Raw genomic sequence first — 23566 nt, forward strand, 5'->3', positions numbered from 1 at the left:
GGGAACTCAAGTGAGTTATATAATATTTTTGTGGCTCAATCATCTGTAAAGTGGGACTAAAAATAATAAGACCCATAAATAAGTTAATACACAAGATTAAATGAGTTAATATAGATAAAGTGTTAAAAATGGCCCTTTGGCACATAGTAAGTGCTATGAAAATGTTGGCTATTAGTGTTTGTAGAACTTACCATTTTCCTGGTTTGAGCCCAATGACTTCATGTTTCTTACACTGTCCACTACTCTCTCTTCATTGCTTGCATTATATACCATAATGCGTGGCCCTCTGCAAAATAGGATATTGTATGTCATATATTGATACTATTTAAACACACACACACACACACACACACACACACACACCCCAGATGAGAAAACAGGCAATAATTTCCAAAGACAGATGGACTGAAATAATCATCTTTTTTTCCCCTGCCAAATACCGGAAATTTAATAGCAAAGAAAAAAATCCAACTGAGGAAATGCTGCTATGAACCATTAGCTTTCATAGAGAGGTCCTATTACAAAGAAGGATCTAAGAAGCTTGGTAAAAATGAACACTTTTCTAAAAACAGTGTCTTTTTGTTATTATTGACTGTTTGTCTTTTAAAGAAAAAGAAAACTAATCATTTTAGTCTTGCATCTGCCCAGGCCAAGTTCTGGCAAATCAGGATGTGGACTGACCTCACTGGGATTTTTTTAGTCATAGAAGGGTTTAATTTGGAGACAATCCCATGCAAATTATGGTAAAGCTTTGATAAAGATGGTTTATTTTGCCTACTTGATTCCATCTTTATTCATGATGTGGCATTTCTAATACAATACAAGTGTACTGTAGTATAGATTTCAATTCCTAGGATCAAGTGGCAAGTGCACTATCTTCATCATGAAGTTGACTGTGAAAATATTAGTAACTTAACATCATACTCTAATATGCAGAATTGTTTTACATATCAGTGAAAATCTTGGAGGAGCATTCATTGAAAATTAAAAAGTGACAGGGAGAGAGAGAGAGGGAGACGCGGAATCTGAAGCAGGCTCCTGGCTCCAAGCTGTCAGCACAGAGCCTGACATGGGGCTTGAACTCACGAACCAAGAGATCATGATCTGAGCCGAAGTTGGATGCTTAACTGACTGAGCCACCCAAGCGCCCCAAAAGCTTACTTATTTTTGAAAAAAAGTTTAAGCAGGGGAGAGGCAGAGAGAGAGGAAGAGAGAGAATCCCAAGCAGGCGCCACGCTGCCAGCACAAGGCTTTATCCCATGAACCGTGAGATCATGACCTGAGCTGAAATCAAGACTTGGTCGCTCAACCAACTGAGCCTCCCAGGCACCTCAAATAGATACTTTATTAATAAATATTCTTATAATGGTGGTGAAATAGAGCCTAAACTAAAGGGACTACTATATTTGTATTTAAAATATCAGATCTATAATTCAGAGACTAATATTAATTAAACAAACCATACACTTCTGGCACACAGACTACTACTTACTGTCCATCTGTGTTTCTAGCTTCTTGTTTTTCTTCTTTGGAGTTTTGTGCGGACTCTCCAGTAACATTGCCAAGGGCTGAGTTAGGATCGTTTTTCAGTGTATTTATTATATCAGTAGATCCAAAAGGAATATCTTGTGACTTCACAGAAACATTTTCAGCCTCAACTTTAGGCACTTCACTCAGTTCTTCCTTTTCATCTATCTCTTCAAGGCTACGATCAGAGCTTATTCCAGCTACAAAGAAAGGAAGATATAATCCTAAATATTAATTTGCCTCATTCTTCCTGCGCAATCCTAGCAAGAAAGGAGTTTTTAAAATTATAATTAGCTGGATGGACTCTTTTAAATGCTCATCCAAAACTAATAGTGAAATACTCTTCTAATGGTGAATAACCAAATTAACATATAATCAGATTATCTCAGACACATACAATTCTAAAAATAATATGCTATCGTGCTAGGTTTTATTCATGGTAGAAAAAAATAAATTATTTAAACTCAATCTTCAAGCTATATATCTGAAAGTTATCTATATATCTTTAGATTTAAATGATTGTTACATTTATGCAATAGGTCTAAATGTAAATGAAAAGAACATGAGATTTTTATATTGTCTACAAGTACACCAAAAAATTTGACTCAGTGGTTATCAGTGCTCACTACAATGGAGAGTTCTCTGAGTCCCTCTCAAAAATACTGATGTTCAGGGGTGCCTGGGTGGCTCAGTTGGTTAAGCATCCGACTTCAACTCAGGTCATGATCTCGCGGTTCGTGAGTTTGAGCCCTGTGTCATGCTCTGTGCTGACAGCTCAGAGCCTGGAGTCTGTTTCAGATTCTGTGTCTTCCTCTGTCTCTGACCCTCCCCCATTCATGCTCTGTCTCAAAAATAAATAAATGTTAAAAAAATTTTTTTTTAAATACTGATGTTCACCCCCCTCTTCCACGCCTGTTAAACCAGAATCTCTGACGGAGGGAACCAAAATCTTTAAGGTTCCTGAGGTGACTCTAATACAAAACCAGGGTTAAAAGCCACTGCCTTAGACGCTTAGTAAAAATTTTGAAAATACAAATGAGTATTATACAATGAAAATTATTCTCTCAGTTTGATTCTCAGAAGCAATTTCCTTTAACAGATTTTTCCTATATAGTATTGGAAAGTATAATGAGCATACAAGAAGATATACATACTCATGTTTCCTTTTTTTGTTGTTTATCTAATATAAATGGAAGCATACTATACCTGATGTTTTTCACCTTCTGCTTCTCCAGTTAACTGTATCTGGAAAATTGTCCCATAACAATATGTGTGTATCTGTGTCTGTGTGTGTGTTTCTTTTCAAAAGCTATGGCTAGTATCTCAGTGTATAAAAATGTGTTTTATCATTATTCCTTAAGCACCAACAACAAGTGGCCAACAGGCTAAAAGAGGAGACATCCTAACTGGTGCCCACACTAGCTGTGAAAGTTAATTTAATCTAAAGAACGAGGTTCTGGATCTTCACTTATTTAAATATAATTTAACACTTCCATTTACATAATAGCAGCTGAACAAACTTTAATTTTACCACAATAGAAGGGGGAGGAAAGGTGGCATAGCATTGGATTACAGAGATCAGCACAGCCACAAAATTTAATAAAAACTTCAACATGTTAGAAGAATATTTAGGGGCACCTGGGTGGCTCAGTCGATTTAGCTGTCGACTTTGGCTCAAGTCATGATCTCGTGGTTTGTGAGTTCGAGTCCTGCATTGGGCTCTGTGCTGACAGCTCAGAGCCTGGAGTCTGCTTCGGATTCTGTGTCTCCCTCTCTCTCTGCCCCTCCCCTGCTCACGCTCTGTCTCTCTCAAAACTAAATAAACATTTAAAAAAAAAACGTAAAAACAAAAAAGAATATTTAAAGTATTTAAAATGTATGTCTTTAATTTTATCTCTAGGTGTATCAACAAAAAATTTTGCTATTTATGCTGTTTAAAAAACTTTATTTTTTAAAGTTTATTTATTTGAGAGAGAAAGAGAAAGTGTGCACGAGCAGGGGAGGTACAGAAAGAGGGAGAGAGAGAGTCCCAAGCAGGCGCCACTCTGTCAGCGCAGAGCCCGATGTGGGGCTCAAACTCATAAACTGTGAGATCATGACCCGAACTGAAATCAGGATTTGGACGCTTAACCGACTGAATCGCCCAGGTGCCCCAAATATGGAGACTTTTAATGACAGTTTGTTGTAAATTTAAAAAAAGATTACTCAACAGAAAAAAATATTAAGGAATTTAAGTGAATTTTTTAAAAATATATTTTGGCAAATCTTGTTTTATTATGATTTGTGAAGGAGTCATTATGATACCAATGCACAAATATTATGTATGTAAAATAGCATATCATATCTGTGTAGTAAGAGTATATTTACATAATTTGAAAACTGTGTATTGAGAAAATGAAAGGCTGTTCTGATTTAGATGCAAATGTGTTTTATAAATGGCTCCTTGGCATATAATAAGTTCTTTTGCAAATTAGATTAACTGAGGTAACATTTAGCAAATTATTGATTGTTATCCCTATTTCTCTCTTGCCCATCAAAAGTTATTTCACACAATTTTTCCTTAAATATGGGGCCCCTTGAAGAGAAACAGGTCTCAGTCGAAGTATAAAGAATGAGTTACGTGTTTCAAAAGTCTTCTCAAATTATTTTTCTGAAATTTTATAACTTGCTAGCGTCATATGGGCTTGCTTAAATATATATGTTTTTTAATAGCTTGAGGAGTATTCCTATTCTTAAATGTCTTAGGAAAGGAAGTGATTCTTTTTAAAAAATTCAAATTATCTGAAAGAACTTTCAGAGTTGGTTGGGTGACTAGCACAAATTTCCCCAAGCTTTGAAAAATAATAAATCAAGTTTTTTTTGTGTTAACAGAATTATATGAATCAGGCCACATTTTAGGACCACAATAGAAAAAGACAGGGTAAGGGCTGTGAACAATGAATAAATTCCACCAATACTGTAGCACAACTATTGTTTTGTAGCTTCATAAGTTCTAATGGAAAAATACTCACTTTCAAAGAACATAGTGTTCAAAATCTTTGTGAAGTTTTAAGATCCAACAACTTCCAAAGTATAAATGTTAAAAAATTACAGAAGTCATCTTTTTAAAGTTTAATTATTGCATTTTTTACCTTTTCTTAGCTTTATATGATATGAATATTTTTCATCTTAAGTTTTTCATTCCCGCTAAAGAAAGCAAAACTGAAACAAAATATAAAATTCAAAACTTCTTTAAAATTCACAAAATGTAATATGTGTAAATGAAATTTAAATACTAAGCTTTCATAAGCTTTCATATTTTTGTTAAGTTTGTAGCATTTTACTTTTAAATTATTAAAGCTTATAGGGGCGCCTGGTGGCTCAGTCGGTTAAGCGTCTGACTCTTGGTTTCGGCTCAGGTCATGATCTCATGGATTGTGGACTTGAGCCCCACGTCAGGCTCTGTGCTGACAGAGCGGAGCCCTGCTTGGGATTCTCTCTCTCTCTCCCTCTCTCTGCCCCTCCCCCACTGACACTCTCTCTGTCTCTCTCAAAATAAATAAATAAACCTAAAAAAATTATTAAAGCTTATAACTTCGCTGCGACTTTTGGGGTACTTTGCATATTTTTCCTGGAAATGACTGAAACGGCAAAATAAACAAATTATCTCTCTTTGCTAAAATAAAATCATATTAAATCCATTCTGGTGAACTACTTTTTTAAAATTCATTCATTCATTCATTCATTCATTCATTCATTCAGAAAACGCTCACTTTGTCAGACACTAATGCAGTTGCTGCCAGAATAGTTTTCTTTCTCTTTTAGAAAATGAGATACAGTTTACCTTCAGTAAAATTCATGATTTTGGGGATCCATTTTGGCATGCTTCATTTTGATAATTAAAATGTTCTATAATGAATACAGGTATATAGTTGAGTGACCACCACCACAATCAAGACACAGATAGAACAAGTCCATCCATCTCCAAAATCCCCCATGCCTTTTGGTGATCATCCCTTTCCCCAACCCTAGACCCTAACAACTATTATCCCCCTATAGTTTTGCCCTTGAAAGAATGTTATATAACTGAAATCATAGAGCATCTAGCCATTTAAGACTAGCTTCCCCCTTTTAACATTACATGCATTTTAGATTCAGCCATGTCATTGCATGTATTATCCATTCCTTTTAATGGGTAGGTGATATCACCAATGTTTGCACTGACCACAGTTTATCCATCCTCAGTTAGGGGACATTGGGTTGTTCCTCATTTTTGGCAATTATGAATAAAAATCCTATAATAATTCACATGTATGTTTTTGTGAGCAGAAAGGTTTTCATTTTTCTGGGAAAATACCTAGGAGTGGGATTTATGAGTTATATAGAAAATCAACGCTTAAATTTTATTTTTAGAAACCTGCCAAACTATTTTCCAAACTGGCCATACAATTTTGTATTACTATAAGCAGTAGGTGATAATATATTAATTTTAAATAATTTTACATAAGGACTCATTCTGAGTTAATAAAAAACTGAATAAAATCATTTATGATGAAATTCAAATATTACCTGACTATAAATTTTTGCAATCTAATAACAAAATAATTCCAATAATTTACTTTAAAAATCCCAATCAAAAGCAATCCTACAGAAAATAAGCCAGGCCTAGATAACAAAAAAGTAGTTCAAGAAAGAAAAAAATACATATATACTTTTATATTCATACAGTTACACATTGGAAACAACAGAGTTTAAAGAGTTTTGCCAAAAAAGCAGAGCACCAAATAGCAGAAAAGCTGAAATCCTCCAAAGCCACTTATTTTATTCATCTTACACCTTGCATTATTCATCTATATGGTCAGGGAAAACATCAAACTCTAAACCTGTAATAGAATTTCAAGTGAAAGAGGGAAACTACTATTTCTTTGAGGCATTTTTACACATGGGATGACCAAGTAACCAAATTTTTCTGTGGTTACATCTTACTCTGCATCAAACAAAGCACCAGGCAAGAAAGGCCTGGTCACCTACGTGTCAGAGATGCTACGGCCGCCTCGGGTGTTCCAGGGCACTCCGAGAGAGAGGCTTCATCCGGCGATCTGGGCACAGTGCACTGTTCGTGACTGGGGAGCCCAGGGCCAAGGGAGGCTTCTGCCAAAGAAGTAAAATCTGTGGAAATGGCACTTAGACAACAGAGTTAAGGCAAGCAGAGAACAAGAAGCATTTCGAAGAAATCAGATTTGTTAGCTCACAATTATCCACGCATTAATCAAGAAGAGGTAACTAGAAAAAAAAAAAGGAAGAGAAAGAGAAATAGATATCAAGCAAAGTTTGAATAGCAGTCACATCTTTTTTCTGATACTTCTGAATCTTCTCATTTCACTTATATAGTTTGAAATTATTTAATACATTTCCTTTGTGGAACAAACAGTATCAATGATACTTTTCTGGGTAGGACTTAAAAATCACGACTAGTTATATAATGATAATATTTTTAATCACAGAGGACAGGAGAATTCTTATATAAGATGTGTCAAAATCTCAAATTCCTAAAAATCAGCTAAGGATTAAAGATTTAGGAGCATTTGGTGCGCCTGAGTTTTTGCAGTGTTTATGAATCTTAATTATAAAAATTAAGGCTACACTGAGTAATTTTCTTACCTATAAAATTATCCCCATGCTAAAGTAATAGCATAGTAATATTCTATTTTTGGCTAGACATTAGTCTCTCATATTCATTTGTATCTAACTTTAAGTCTAAAAATTGAGAAATGTTATATTTATTCTTATAATAGCTACTAAATAGCTATTATTAAAAATATTAGGAAACAGCATTCAATCAAATTATTTTATTTTTACTGGCATTTCATTTATTTGGGAAATCCAAAATCAGACCATACAACAGAAAATATTTCGTGATAACAAATTTTTACCACTAAATGAGGACACTTTGTATATCGAATTCATACCTAGAACAGTCGCGTAAAGAATGGTACTTTACACTTTGGTGTAAGTTTTCTTCTGAACACACTAAAGTACATTCCTAACTAAAACATGTCATTCGTCTTGGGAAGGACATTGACACCCTTGACACTGTACAGGGTAACCTGACATTGCATAAGGCAAGCTCTTAAGGTACCATCACAGAACTGGAGTCTTGAGTTCTGCCAGTTTCATACTCAACCCAGGCTGGAAAAGTTTTCATTTCATAATATAAAATTTGGGAAATAGAGTCAAAGCATCTGCATCTCTTTCACAGGCAGAGCATTATAACTAGATTCATTCCTCAACTGTCATGAAAGATCTTTGTCAGTACCACATGACTGTGGGGCAAAGGTGTCCTACCTGGGTTGGACGGCCCCTCGGGACAGCTGGCTTCCATAGCACTGTCTGTAGGAACTGCACGTCCCGCCTGCAGGACTAGAGGACAGAAGCGGCACACCTTACAAATAATCACACTCACAAATGGAACAAGTCTTTAGTAGGTTAACTTCATTCTTTTTCTATACTTTAGGGAAAGAGAGCCCTGAGGCTTTGTTAGAAGCCATTTCACTATCGAGCTCTGATATAACTAAAACCTCCATGGATTCCCCTTCCTACAGGTAGTCAGCCCTGGGATGAGAGTGTCCTTCTGAACAGATTCACAAGTGATCACACGCTCAATTTTAAGATCAGGGGGCTGTACAATTTTTTTCATTTTATCCTGTCGTCTTGCAGCTTTTAAAAAGGTAGTTAAGTAAGAATAATCAGGGACTATCTAAGTATTATTAAAATTAATTAAAAGCCTAAGTTTAAGTATTATCATTTAATGAAAAGACCTGATTTATAACCTATAGCACTTTCTTGTCTGTATTAAATAAGACACAACACACATGTAACATTAATGGGAAAAGTAAAGTTACCAGTCACATGATTATCTTCATCACTTAGAGGCAGGGGCATTTTGGAGGGTGGGGAAGGTGCTTTTCGCTTTGTCCTTTTCAAAGATGAGTTGCCAACAGATGTACCACTGAGCTGCAGCGAGCCAGTCCTCACTATGCCTGCTCCACAGGGATTCTGGAAAACAAAATGACCAGACACAATCTCTATTTAGAAATTAACAGCAAACTTCAGGAAGACACCGACCTTTACATCCAAGGCACCACATACCAATAAGAAACAGGAGAGTCATTCATTCCAAAAACATTATGGAGTGTCTGCCATGTGCCAGGAGCAGAGCTACGAGATTGATATGTAAAGTAAAATAAAATATGGTCCTTCTCAAGAAACTTAGGCTGGGGGGCGCCTGGGTGGCGCAGTCGGTTAAGCATCCGACTTCAGCCAGGTCACGATCTCGCGGTCCGGGAGTTCGAGCCCCACGTCAGGCTCTGGGCTGATGGCTCAGAGCCTGGAGCCTGTTTCCGATTCTGTGTCTCCCTCTCTCTCTGCCCCTCCCCCGTTCATGCTCTGTCTCTCTCTGTCCCAAAAATAAATAAAAATGTTGAAAAAAAAATTTAAAAAAAAAAAAAAGAAACTTAGGCTGGGATGGGAGCATGGCATACAAACAACCAATTACGAGCTAGTTCAAAACTAGCTTCCAAAGAAAAATATAAAGAAAATATTGGATGTAAAGTAAGAGCTGAAAAGGGAAGGATATTTGTACATTAAAACAGCTGCCTTGATTAATGTTTTGTTTTGGCTTTAGTACTAATGTATTCATGACAAACATCTCAAAAATTTATATGTCTACCCAAGGCAAGGTCATTTGAGGTCACCGACTCTATAGGCAGCTAATGGCTAACGCTCACATTCACAGCATGTGACTGTCAGCAGACCCTAAGACAGTCAGTCCTGCCTCAGCAGGCTGCCGGGTGCCTCCTGGCACACTGCCACGTCATCGCACTCTTTCCAACTAACCTGCTTAAAAGGGTTGTTCATAGTTTTTTTGTCTCCAATTTCTCATCTCCCACTTGAACCCTTCCAACCAGATATTGCCCAACTTTCGATCCATTAAAGCTATTCCCATCAAAGTCATCAAGGACCTTCACCACGACTAAAGTAGTGGTTAATTCTTAGAACTCAATTATTTGACCTGTTAGCAGCATTCAACAAAGTTGACCACCCTCTTAAAATCCTCTTTTTCTTAATTCCAGATTACTACGTTCCTGCTCTGCATAGATCCCAACACCGTTTTCTTTTATGGTTCCTTTTCATCTCAGGCCTTGGATGTGTTTTCTTCAGTCTCTACATTCACTCTGTTGGTAATCTCCTCAATTCCCTTGGATTTATGTATTATTCATATGCCGATTAACTCCAAATTTACATCTCCATCCTGGACCTCTATCTGATCTCCACTTAACGTCTAAGGCGATTTCCACAAAGGCATGTCTAAAACGGAGATGCTGATAATCCCTCCCTTCCACTCTCCTGTCAAAAATAATCCTGTTCTCACAGTCTCTGTTTCAATACAGAGTAAGTCATTCCTCCATTTGTTCAGTCCAGTAACTTTGGGGTCATCCACATCCCTTCTCTCTCACACTCCACATTAAGTCCATCCTGTTGGTTCATCCAGCTTGACTGCTACCACATCGTCTGAATTATGATCAAGAATCTTCCAACTGGACTCTTCTTCCCCATTGCTTCCCTACAGTCCTTTCACAACATACCAGCAAAAGTTTCCTATTAAAACATGAGTTCGATTAGCTCACTTTGTTCAGGACCAAGTAATGGTTTCCCATCTGGCACAGAAAGGCCAAAGTCCTTGTGATGACTTCTAAGGTAGCTAACCACCTGGCCCCTAGAGCTCTCTGAACACCTCCACCTCCAAGGGTAGAATGATTCACGCCACTGCAACCACACTGGCCTTCATGCTGCTCCTCAAGTGTGCCAGGAGTGTTCCTACCTCGGGCGGTTGTCCTGTTTCCTGTGCCTGCCATGCTCTTCTGATAATTTGATGTCTTGCTACGTCCTCATTTTCTTCAGGTCATTTCTCAAATGCCACCTTTTCAATGAGCTCCTCCCCCTATATTTATCCCTTTTCCCAGCTTGATCTTTATAATCAGCATTTAATAGCTCTCCAACATCCCACCTAGTTGGCTTATTCACCCTGTTTATTGCCTGCTTCCACTAGAGTTGAGTGTAAGAGGAGGGATTTTTTTTTTTCTTCCTATTTTGCTCACTGCTGTATCTGGAGAACAATGCCTGGCCCACAGAAGTCTCTCAATACCTATTTGTTGAGTGAATGAATGAATGAAATACTGTCATTTCCATTTGGAAACAAGAGCCTTTGGAGCACGTAAAGCCTGAATCATTCCAATCTTTAGACTATACAAGTACGCCTAACAGAAGGGAACGAGTGCATTAGATGTCTTTCATCTTTATGCCTTGTGACACACCAAGAAAAATGTAGCAAATTTTACTATTTTGTAATTTCATAATATGCCTGTCAGAGAAGAAAGGAAAAAGAGACGTTTGAGTCAGTTGTCATCACTGTCAGTTGTGCTAGGTACTAAAAAGGAGGGCAGGTCATCTCACAGGGACAGAGCACAGTTAGGTCTACAGTGGCAGGCACTTGAAGGAACACACCTCTGAGGTTAACACCTCTTAGCAAGGGAGTGGACAGGGTGGCACCTGGCTGACCTGACTGTAGTCAAACCATTAAAATTCCTCCATACCAGCGGTAGCCACCAACCTCCTCTCCCCTCCATACCCCGGTCCTTCCTCCAGAACTTTTCAGACCTCTCCACAATCCAGCAAGGAAAGAGTTAAAGCCTGCCACCCAAACCCAGATTAATCCAGTCAATAAAGCCAATTCTGATTAAGTCTCAGGGCCAACCCTCATCCCTTACCCCCTCCACAGTAGATGTGGGGTCAGATCCTCAAGTGCAATTTGGATTTTTGAAAGAATCGGGAGAAGGATCCTTGGCAATCAACAGCTGAGAAAGAAATGGATTATACAATACAGCTGGATGAGCAGGATTTAAATATCATTTTGAGTAGAATATAAAATTTTCTTCTTATTGATTGAAGATATATCTCTGTGTTCAGAAACTTTCATTTGCTTTCTTATAATAAAATTAACAAATTGAGGGGTCTTTTAGGAAAAAGGCCAAAAATTCTCCTAGAACAATGAAGCACTTCACTTTTCAAAATAATGCTGTAAAAATCAAAAGCAGTAGAGAATATGTTTTTTTATTTCTTGGATGAATTTACTTATGTAAAGCCCTATTAAGGCATGCCTTCTTACTTTCACAGAGCGAGTTTACCAGCAAGAACACAGTAAGTGATCAATACGTAATTGCTGAGCGCACAGAGTTGGGGCAGCATTTGATTTTCCTCCTACTTCCATGCTGAAAACTTATTTCCCATGCTTTGACAGGTTGCTTTCATGAGGTCTAGAATATAAACCCGTGTTCCCCTTCAGGCCAGATTCCCAATCACTGTCATTTATTGGTCTTTCTTATTACCTGATAAAAGCAGTCACGACTTGAATTAGTCATGAATTTCTCAGATAATAGTATCCGTTTAGGAGTTAGAGCTCTTAAATTTTGCTTGTAATAAAGTAGACAGTATAGAAATTAGAAAGGGAAGAATTTATATACACAAATTTATAGGAACCTGTCCATTACTCAAAGATAAAATAAAAATAGATGCATGTATTTCATTTATGTCCCTAAAGGTCTAAAAATAAGGTAACTTGTTTTGTATAGGATAGTTATATTTCTATGGACCAAGAATTTAAAATTGCCAAATATACAGATTTTAGTTTTACAAACACCAAAAAAAAATTTGATAGTATTTATAAAGACAATTAAGGGAAAAGAAGATCAAAGCCATGAACATTTTAAAAGAGCACATATTTTGTAATTTTACCCTATAGAACTTAACTCCCTTTACCCTATTTTGCAAGTGTATCATGAACATAAGAGAACATACATTTTTAGAGCTACAATTGGATCAAAGACTAAGAAGGAAGACATTAAGAAAGACAGCATGATTGTCACTGAGTGGTACCAGGTAGACATACGTGACCTGTCATAACCAATTCTGTCATATAGATTCTTTACTATAATTCTTTACTATAATTAATGCTTAAAACTTATTAAGTTTATGACATAAATATAAATTTAACAAATTATGTAGGATGGCCCAAAGGCAGGAGTTTTCAAGGAATAAGAATAGTGAGTTTAGATAATGAGCAACAGATTAATGACAGAAATGTAAGTTTGTCCTGAGGTACAATAATATTAGCGTTAGTGTTCAAGGAAATAGCTTAACATATATTTCTTGTCTTTTAAGACAGAGAGGCAAGAGCTTCCCCCACCCCTTTTTTTAAGACTGTTAGAAAATAATTTCAATCATCTAAGAAGGAAGGGTAAGGTAATAAAAATCAAACTTGCAGTTATTTTGTGTTAAATAAAATATCACTAATAAGACCAAAATGTTCGAGAAACCTCGGGCCTTGAAATGATGTTCTGTATTTATTGTAAACATCCTCTCTTGGCTAAAAGCATGCAAGAAAAGAAGGGGCATATAAGTGAAAAGACCTAGGTGTTCCTAAAAACCAAGAAAAGTGGTGTGTACTGAGGGATGTGGGCAGAATATACATAGCTGGCACATAAGAGTAGAGAGGCTCCTAACCCAAAAATGACTCCTGGTAGAAAGCAGGCTCACTAACCCATCACAGGGGCTTACATAAACACATCATGAATTCCCATATAAAATTCTAGGGAAACAAAAGCAAAAACGAACTACTAGGAGCCCATCAAGATAAAAAGCTTCTGCGCAGCAAAGGAAACCATCAACAAAATTAAAAGGCAACCTTCAAAATGGGACAAGATATTTGCAAATGACATGTCTGATAAAGGGTTAGTAGCCAGAATCTATAAAGAACTTATCAAAGTCAACACCCAAAAAACAGATAATCCAGGTAAGAAATGGGCAGAAGACATTAATAGACATTTTTCCAAAGAAGACATCCAGATGGCTAACAAACACTTGAAAAGATGCTCAATATCACTCACCATCGGGGAAATACAAATCAAAACTACAATGATATACCATCTTAGGCCTGTCAGAATGGCTAAAATTAACAACACACAGGTGTTGGCAAGGATATGGAGAAAGGGGAACCTTCTCACACTGTTGGTAGGAATGCAAACTGGTGCAGCCACTCTGGAAAACAGTATGGAGCTTCCTCAAAAAGTTAAAAATACAACTACCCTACAACCCAGCAGTTGCACTACTAAGTATTTACTCAAAGGATACCAAAATACTGATTCAAAGGGACACATGCACCCTGATGTTTACAGCAACATTATCAACAATAGCCAAATTATGTGAAGAGCCCAAATGTCCATTGACCGACCAATAGATAAAGAAGATGTGGTATATATATGTACACACACACACGAATATTAATCAGCCATCAAAAAGAATGAAATCTTGCCATTTGCAACAATGTGGATGGAGCTAGAGTCTATTATGCTAAGTGAAATCAATCAGCGAAGGCAAATACCATATGATTTCACTCCTGTGTGGAATTTAAGAAACAAAACAGATGAACATAGGGGAAGAAAGACAGAGAGGCAAACCATAAAAGAGACTCTCAAATAAGGAGAACTAAGGGTTGCTGGAGGGGAAGTGGGTGGGGGGATGGGTTAAATTGGCGATGAGCATTAAGGAGGGCACTTGTGATGAGCACTGGGTGTTATATGTTAAGTGATGAATCACTAAATTCTACTGCTGAAACTAGTATTACTCTATACGTTAACTACCCAGAATTTAAATAAAAACTTGAAACATTAAAAATAAATAAAAATAATAAAATGCTTTAAAAACAAAAAAAGAAGGAAAAAAGGTGAGGAAGGCCATCAGTGTCTAACCAGCTGTGTTCTTAAGCCCCAGTTTTCCTGTGACCTTCAGGAGTATGTGCCTAATAGTCTCCTATCTCTTCTACCCTTGCATTAATTAGGCTTGAGCTACCTGGTATTTTTAAGTGTGAGTTTGTGTCTAACTGGAGAGAGGCTTCCAGAGGGTTTGCAAGTTGGAAGGCAGCCTAGTGTGTTACGAAACAAATGAGCTTTGGAGACCATGTCAGGACTTCAACCGGGGAGCATGACCATCTAGTGTCTCTGCAACCTTCAGTCTCCTCATCTATAAAGTGGGAAAAGTAACAGCACCTACACTTCAGAAGGGGCTGGATGCTTAAGTGAAGTGACATGTGTGAAAACTTAGGATACAGTACCTGCTCGGTAAATATTAGCTAATATTACATGCAGCTTATCTGTTTTAAAGTATGTGAATGTGATCTGTAAATAAAATAAGCAAACAATAGTTGTAGAGTTGGAGTGAAAAGCATGGATAAAAGGAGGTACTTACTCTAAGATTTTTGTATTTTGTCTGCAGTGCCCGTGGTGGTGAAGAGTCCTATTAGTCTGTCTGCATTATAATCAACCTTAAAACACCAAGAGCCCCAGCATTCAGGAACTTGGGGTTAGTCCACTGCATAAGCCAAATCCATTGTGTTTAATTCGTTGTGTGTAAAAATTCCTCCTCTAAGTCACCTCAGGCAACTCTATCCTACCTTAAAGGAATTTAATAAAAGCTCCATACTTAACACCAACTTATTAATTCTTGGTGATGGGTATTGTGAATATATATAATAATACGTAAATTTGGATATTTCATAAATTTAATGTAAAGAATTAAAGTTGAAGAACTGTTTAGAATGGTCATTCTAATGGTCATGACCATTAGAATGGTCCTGTTTAGAATGGTCATTAGCTTTCAGCACCAAGATGCATTCTCTTTCGTCAAATTAGGACTGAAATTTTTTAAAAGAGGTTGAGATTAAACTATATTTGAATCCAAAGAGTTTACAAAACAAGAACACAGAGATGTTTCTACTTACTAGGGGAAAACGCTTTGGTTAATAATTAGAGATGTTCAATTATTTACTTTAGTTAGAGTCCCTAAGTCTGCTTGCCATTAGGGAAAACTACATCCCTGGCAGGAATGCACATCACTGAATTTTACAGCCTGTGAAAAGTAAAATACTGCATAGAGAAACAGAGCACACTAGCGAAAGTGGCAAGGTCAAGCTGAAAACTATGCCAGATACTTAATCCCTCAGAATTCACACCCAGATCAGGATTTACTGGTTCAAAATGCAACTAAATTTAGCTGAAGAAAATAGAATTGAAAGGCATTCAGTAGATTTACTGAGGACTAGCTCAGCACGAGTGATTAGATCACTTTCTAATCACAGGTGAATTTTAAGATGTGGATCATAGAAATCAATATGTTTTGTATAAAAGACTTAAAAGAAAGAGTACAAATAGAAAAATGAGACAGAATTTGAATCAAAGGATGGAAATACAGTGGCCCAACTTCAAGGACATTGTTAAATGTTTCTATTAGAAGCTGTTGGGTTTTTATTTGTTGATGATTTCCACATGTAGGGAGGGAAGGGTTAGAGGAGAAAACCTAAGCCATCCCTTGAAACTGTCTTAAAACTCTTGTTTTCCTCCTTCTAAAGAGACAAATTCACATTATCCTTCTCCAACCTGGACATTCTCTACAAGTGCTATGACATACTATTTAATTTACTATGAATTATATCTCAATGACTGAACTTCTACGTAACTAACTGAAGGTCAATCTTGAACTCTTAACTCTTGATGGAAGAACTTTTTCTGAAATAATTTTACAACTTAGATAATAGGTCAGTTTTCTTAAACTTCCAAACGCATAATTATAATATAATCTATGTAATACAGAAGTATGAGGTATCAAAATGAATTTGCAAAATAAGCAAAGCTGTAAAGGGAAATTGTTTGTAATCACAATGAATTCAGTATTACTATTGATTTGATCATAAAATTAGCACAATCTCAAAAGATGTAAACAATGCATTCATTGATGGGGGGAAGAAAAGAAAAAGTACTGTAAATCTCAACAGATGTAAGTCACCTCATAGAAGTTTTGGTGTCCAACCTTTTACACGTACCTTTATGCCTTTATACACTGGCATACATTTTTTGACTTGTATTGGATGAAGGCATATATGCCAGTTTATTTCTTTCTTTATGAAGTTTTATTAAATGTGTTAGGTTTTTTTAAGTTTATTTTTGAAAGAGAGAGAGTGGACAGAGGAGGGGCAGAGAGAGAAAGCGAGTTAGAGAATCCCAAGCGTGCTTCAGCGCAGAGCCATGTGGGGCTGGAACCCACGAATCATGATAGCACTAAAAGCCTTAGCCTGTTTAGGCTGTTTTCTTGGATTAAGAAAAATCCTATCAGCGAAGGGTATAAGAAATAGAGGTGATGTAGCCAGTACCTGACTACTGTATTTAGGGTAAGGAGAAATAGGGCAGCAGTGTCAGGGCCTAGAGCTCTTAAATCCACACCTTGTAAGCAGTCATCTATTCTGCCAATTTTTAAGGTGTTCCCATCAATTTGCTGAAATAAATTCGATGACAGCAAGTAATGAGATTAGAGCTGGATTCCACCTAGAGGTGTCTAAATACCATGACCACTTGTAACTTGTACTTGTTTGGTTACTAGAATTACAATCCCTTGAGAGGATTCTGAGTGGCCAAACTTGCCAGTGGATTTCTCTCAAAATGGTCTAGATTTAAACTCAGCATTATTCAATGATAACATCTGTCTCCTCTGGTTAACAAACACATTAACCTGAGCATATCTTCCTAAAACTTTGCGTCCTCTACCTCTTTTTATTGATGCCCAAAGCACTTGTGTCGACTTTGTATTACAGTCAGGAGTTCAGGGAGAAAGATGTCGGTTAATCAACGTTTTATTTTGTTATTGTACTTCAGGGTTTCAAAAATCCTCAGAGAAGAAATACTAGGACTAGGCATCGCTATATGGTTAACACTAATCAAACCAAAAACCCACATAACAAAGCACTTTCATCTGTGAAAGGCCAATTTTGAAAGACAACAAAAGAATAATTTGATTATACTGGAGTTGGAAGAGACTTTTGTAAATTTAGTCACAAAATCTTATTGTACTGAGGAAAAGCCCAAGCCACAAAGTTCAATGGCTTGTTCTTCAAGGTAGACGACAAAGAAGACAATGAGAAAAATGACAACAAAGAAGAATATAAAAGACCTACTGGTAGATCCAAGACTATCTGTCAAAACAGACTGGGCCTTCTGCTGCCACAAAAGATTTCCTTTCTAGCCCTTCTCCAATGAGATCAGAACACACACACACACACACACACACACACACACACACACACACACACACACACACACACTTTACAACCTGGGTTATACCCTTGCAAGGTTTTTAAATTTCTCTCCCTGAGGCAACCTGTGCTTTCATTTCATCAACCCTATAATACTTTGAGATATCATATAACCAAACCTTATTAGCGGTAATCCCTTCCTAATGACATTTCTTAAATGCCCAAAGAGAAGGGCCTAACTCAGTAATACATCTCAGATGAAAAAAGAGAAGATGAATCAGGAGAAATCAGACCTCAGGATAAAGTTAAAAGGACAGAGGATGGTGATAATCAAGGTTCTCCATGGTCAGTGATGAGAACAAAGAAGGGAGTGCAGGGGCAGGGTAGGAGAGTAGTAAACACGTATAGATTAACTGAGTTTAGGGCCCCCACCAAGGTAAAGCAGTAATCAGGGGAGCAAACTGGGATCAACTCACTTCATCCCAGAAAGGGAGCCATGACTGTACGGCAGGCATTATCCAAGGGTCTCTGCTGTTTTACCACCAATGGCTCCAAGAAAAGAGGCCGTCTTCTCTCTGCTCTGGTCTCTGGTACAGAGAAAGGCATTTTCTTCCCCATGAGGTCACAAATATCATAGTGGTAGAAAGTCCAAGTGAGCTGCATACAACCAGAACTTGTAAAGAAGATTCCTGACGCTGATTATTTTAAATATTTTATTAATTCGGTATGCACTTCAGAGGGGCACAACTTTTGTGTACTAATAGATAAGAGAGAGAAAGTCACACTAATTCCATAAATGACCTATTGTTCTTTGAATAGTATTATTCTTTAAATTTTAACAACTTTATCATGAGCACAGTTATTTACATTTGGGTCAGAGGTAAAGCTTGTAGAAACTTAAAAAGTAATGGCTCAGAGGATTTTCGAGAGCATTAAGTGAGTAATGTGTTTTGGTACCTTGTCTGAAACATTAGTAAGTGCTACATAAGCATTAGTCACTAATTTTGCTATTGTGATTATGACCCTTTGAAAATCTGATTAAAACTACCAGGACAAAGTATATTTATATATGGGAAAACCTTAGAAGGGGAAACATTATATTCAATTATATCCCACTGGTGCATTTCTCTACTGAATGAAACAAGTCATATTTTTGGAAATACAGACAGCTGTATCCTGTATATCAAACTAAAAATGCCATGGCAACCACTGTTCCTAAGCAATTGTAGAACTGTGTGTGTGTGGTTCTTTTTCTATATAATAAATACAAGTGGAAAGTGGCGGGGAAAATCAAATGTTGCATGATAACCTGGACAAAATAACAAAAAGATGTGTTTCTTAAAGATTATAAGGACATGCTCTGTTACAACAACCTTAATGACTCTGCATAAAACAACCAGGATTAAAACTCATGGAGCAAAGGGACTCCTGGGTCGCTCAGTCAGTTGAGCGTCTGACTTTGGCTCAGGTCATGATCTCACTGTTTGTGAGTTCGAGCCCTGCATCGGGCTCTGTGCTGAAGGCTCGGAGCCTGAGTCCTGCTTCGGATTCTGTGTCTCCCTCTCTCTCTGTTCCCTCCCACTCGTGCTGTCTCTGTCTCTCTCTCAAAAATAAATAAACGTTAAAAAACAACAACAACAACAAAAAGCCTCATTTAGTGACACTAAGACCGAATATGTACTTGTACATTTTATAAACATATGATAATCTATCATCTTACCTACTTATAAACCATGATAAATATTAAGAGGCAAAATTGACCAGAAGATGAATGGCAAGCATTTCTTAAAAACAAATCATCTGTTAAAAAATGAACACTCTCAGTATTAAATTTCAGTTGCATAATACTGGATGACAAAGTATTTCCATTTCTCAATATCTGAGTGTTTGTCTGCACCAGAATGCAAAATGGGACCAAATGAACAGTTCAATCAAGATAATTCTTTATTGTGCTTCCAGCCAAAAGCCAATATCCTAACGAAAATGAGGTGCCATTCTGGTAGCCTGGGAAAAGCTGCTTTACTGCAGTGTCCACGTTAACTCCAAAGGGTAATAAAACCATACCAAATGTGCAAAACTAAAGAATTCTCCAAAAGTTTCTGTGGCTTCTGTGGGCCAAGACTGTCCACGAATGGTGTCCAACTCTTCTTTCCCTTCTTTAAATGTAAAATACTCTTTAAATGGCTAATTTGTCAATAATATTAAGACGTCCTTTGGCCACAGATTTTATTAAGTGTGCTTTCCACAGAAACTTGGTCAGAGAACATGGTGCAGATACTGGATTTCTGAACGTTTTAAATGGAAAGTTTATTTATTTATTTTGAGAGAGACCGAGAGTGTGAGAGGGCAAAGGGCAGAGAGAGAGGGGGAGAGAGAATCCTAAGCAGGCTCCATGCTGCCAGCACAGAGCCTGATGTGGGGCTCAAACTCATGGACTGTGAGGTCATGACCTGAGCTGAAATCAAGAGTCAGATGCTTAACTGAGCCACCCAGACACCCTTGAACTTACTTTCAATCTCAGAATTGTAAGTCATTTTCAATTTAAGTAAATGTCATTGCATTTCTAACTTTTGTCATGTGTGAAATAAATGACAATCTATATAAATAACTATATACATGTTATCTTATTGTAAATAACCATACACATTTATACAGTAATACGTGAGATACGGTTTAGGTAAACAACAGCAGGAGGCTACCATTACATATGTTGTTGCAAAAATAGCCTTTCAAATCTTTACTCACAAAATATCCAAAAAGATCTGAGAAAAACTGCTCAAAAATTTCTAATTGGGTAGTTTTCCTCTGCAAATGAACACTTCCATAGAAGACAGTATGTTCACCTTTTATAAGGAAAATGACGCAAGGTTTGAAATGAAAAAGAGTACAAAGAAATTTAGGGACATGAAAAAACACACTGTAGCAATGACAGTAAACTATCTCTTCTTTAAGATATATTCTTTATGTGGATAAACTAATTGTAGTTGCAAAAATGTTCCAAGAAATAGGTTAGGATAAACTATTTTACTAACTTGGATCTTCACTGAATCCTCTTTGTAAACTGCACAATCAGTTGCCAAAATTAGCTTAGAAAATCAACAGCCTTTTATGTGAAGAGTTTCAGTTTAAGCTCCAAAATCACTATCCAATACTTTAATTTGCCAGTATTGAGAAATGCTTTAGAGAAATGAGACAAATTATTAAATGCTGACAGCCAAAAAGCATGAAATAGATGTGAGGGGAAAATTTTTTTCCAAGCTACAAGTAGACTGACTTATCCATAAACCTAAGGCAAACATAAGATCGACTACTTAAAATAAGGCTAACATGAAATGAAAGCTCAAAATGAATAAAACAGTTAATTACAAATCACTTTGTCGTGTATTATTCTTATTTATCTCTAGTTCTATTTGCTTGCACTTCACAAAAGTATGTATTTGCTATTTCTAATAGAAGGTAACTATTTCCAATAATTTCTTTCTACTTTATTAAAGGATGCTTTGGGGGAAAAATGTGTAAAAATGAGAACGTTATAGGTCTGTTAAACAGCGCACCCTTGTGGTCTATTCTGATTCCTGAACAATAAAAATTACAGGAGAAGAATATATCCAAAATTCTTCAGGGATTTGAAAATAATGTTTTCCAGTACAAATCAAAGCCACACTGAGATCCCACCTCACACCTGTCAGAGTGGCTAAAATTAAGAGATCAGGAAACTATAGATGCTGGCAAGGATGTGGAGAAACGGGAACCCTCTTGCACTGTTGGTGGGAATGCAAACTGGTGCAGCCACACTGGAAAACAGTGTGGAGGTTCCTCAAAAAATTAAAAATAGATCTACCCTATGACCCAGAAATAGCACTACTAGGAATTTACCCAAGGGATACAGGAGTGCTGGGGATGCACTGGGGCACGTGTACCCCAATGTTTATAGCAGTGCTTTCAACAATAGCCAAATTATGGAAAAAGCCTAAATGTCCATCAACTGATAAATGGATAAAGAAGATGTGGTTTATATATACAATGGAATACTACTTGGCAATGAGAAAGAATGAAATCCTGCCACTTGCAGCAACGTTGATGGAACTGGAAGGAATTAAGCTAAGTGAAATAAGTCAGTCAGAGAAATATATCACATGTTTTCACTCATATGTGGATCTTGAGAAACTTAACAGAAGACCATGGGGGAAGGGAAGGGGAAAAAATAGTTGCAAACAGAGAAGGAGGGAGGCAAACCATAAAAGACTCTTAAAAACTGAGAACTGAGGGTTGATGGGGGGTGGGGGAGAGGGGAAAATGGGTGATGGGCATTGAGGAGGGCACTTGTTGGGATGAACGGTGGGTGTTATATGGAAGCCAGTGAGAATAAATTATATTAAAAAAAAAAAGGAAAATATTTTTCGCAGCCTGCTATTACTTTCAATCATCAAAAACAATGCCTTTTTAAAGTTTCAAATTTAAAACTAAATTAAAATAGATATAAAATGTCTGTAGTAATATGACTTTTTTATTTTAAATTTAAAATGAGCAGTAAAAGGGCATGTGGGTGGCTGTCAGTTAAGCGTCTGACTCCTGATTTCAGCTCAGGTCATGATCTCACAGTTCATGAGTTTGAGCCCTGCATCTGGCTCTTCGCCGACAGCACGGAGCCTGCTTGGGATTCTCTCTCTCTCTCTCTCTCTCTCTGTCTCTCTCTCCCTCTGCCCCTACCCCCGTGTATGCACACACTCTCTCTCTGCATCTTTCTCTCTCAAAAAATAAATAAATAAACTCTAAAAAGCAATTTAAAATAAGCAGTAAAATAAGCAAAATGTTAAATTGCCCGAATATTTGCATCTGGCTATACAATTTCAATTTGGGGTGAATTTATTTTTATGCCCAATGTAACATACACTAAATTTTTGTTCTCAGTCCTTAAGCTTTCAATACAACCTTGCCAAAATTCCAGCTTTTCTGTACAAGGTTCAGAAACCAGGAATTACTGGGCCAATTACTCTAAAAGTAAATTTAAGCAATTTTTAAATTATCCAAGTACTTTCGAAAATTTACCATATGTATACATGAAATAATAAAATTTTGTGATAGTCTGTGTGACAGTAATTCTCATTGTATATACCACACTTGGCTGTATGAAAGTTCAAATTAAAGGTTACTTATTAATTCTCTTAAAACACCTATTATGTTACAAGATTTTGCTGGGGAACACAATTCTTGCCCTTCTGTTGTGAAGAGGAAAAGGGAAAAACTAACAATGCTATAAACTTTAAACAATAATACAACACTAACGTTTATCTTCAGAAGATGCAGCACTTACCCCATATTGTGTTATGGCCACCAATGGAATATTACGCAGCCTTTAAAAAGAGGAAGGCCGTTATGTATTAATAAGGATTTCCAAGATATATCATTCACTACTAAAAAGTGAGGTGTAACACAGTGCATGCAGTGTATGACTAGAAAAAAAATCATGTGTAGCACAAATATTGGCTTGAATATGAAAAGGTCATGTCTGGAAGGATACACAAGAAACTATTATCAGTGGTTGCCTCCAGGCAGAAGAATTTGGCTGAGGGCAGGGTAAGGAAGGAGAATCTTCACTCCATTCTCCTTTTTATCTTTAGAAATATGTATCATTTAAATATACAACCTACACATATATATAAATAAAGACAAAATAAAAATTCACAGGAGAGACAAATTCAGAGAAAGTAAGATCACCCTTCTGGAATCTTTAGAAAATTCTCTATGAAATGAGTGAAACCGCAGGTATAATTTGAATGGATAAATAGGAATGAAGAAGAGAACACTATGCTAAAAGAATAGGAAATAGGCTTCTGCACAAGCAATGAGTCAAATCTTACAGTTAGA

The 23566-nt window shown here is 36.9% G+C and overlaps 1 protein-coding gene across 13 annotated transcripts in view; it reads right to left on the reverse strand.

Annotated features, from left to right (window-relative positions):
• Positions 1–23566, reverse strand: part of COBLL1 (cordon-bleu WH2 repeat protein like 1) — a 171810-nt gene that overhangs the window by 15870 nt on the left and 132374 nt on the right. For 9 of the 13 annotated variants that reach the window (XM_045033885.1, XM_045033879.1, XM_045033877.1 and 6 more), the window contains 5 exons: positions 8409–8562; positions 7852–7926; positions 6538–6675; positions 1493–1727; positions 192–286 (listed from right to left, as the gene is read on the reverse strand). In XM_045033885.1, coding sequence (XP_044889820.1) covers positions 192–286; positions 1493–1727; positions 6538–6675; positions 7852–7926; positions 8409–8562 — 697 coding nt within the window. The remainder of the gene's footprint in view (positions 1–191; positions 287–1492; positions 1728–6537; positions 6676–7851; positions 7927–8408; positions 8563–23566) is intronic. The other 4 variants (XM_045033883.1, XM_045033881.1, XM_045033880.1 and 1 more) reach the window with 2 other exon arrangements.

This window comes from Felis catus, chromosome C1 (assembly GCF_018350175.1).
Source record: "Felis catus isolate Fca126 chromosome C1, F.catus_Fca126_mat1.0, whole genome shotgun sequence".
NCBI lineage: Eukaryota > Metazoa > Chordata > Mammalia > Carnivora > Felidae > Felis > Felis catus.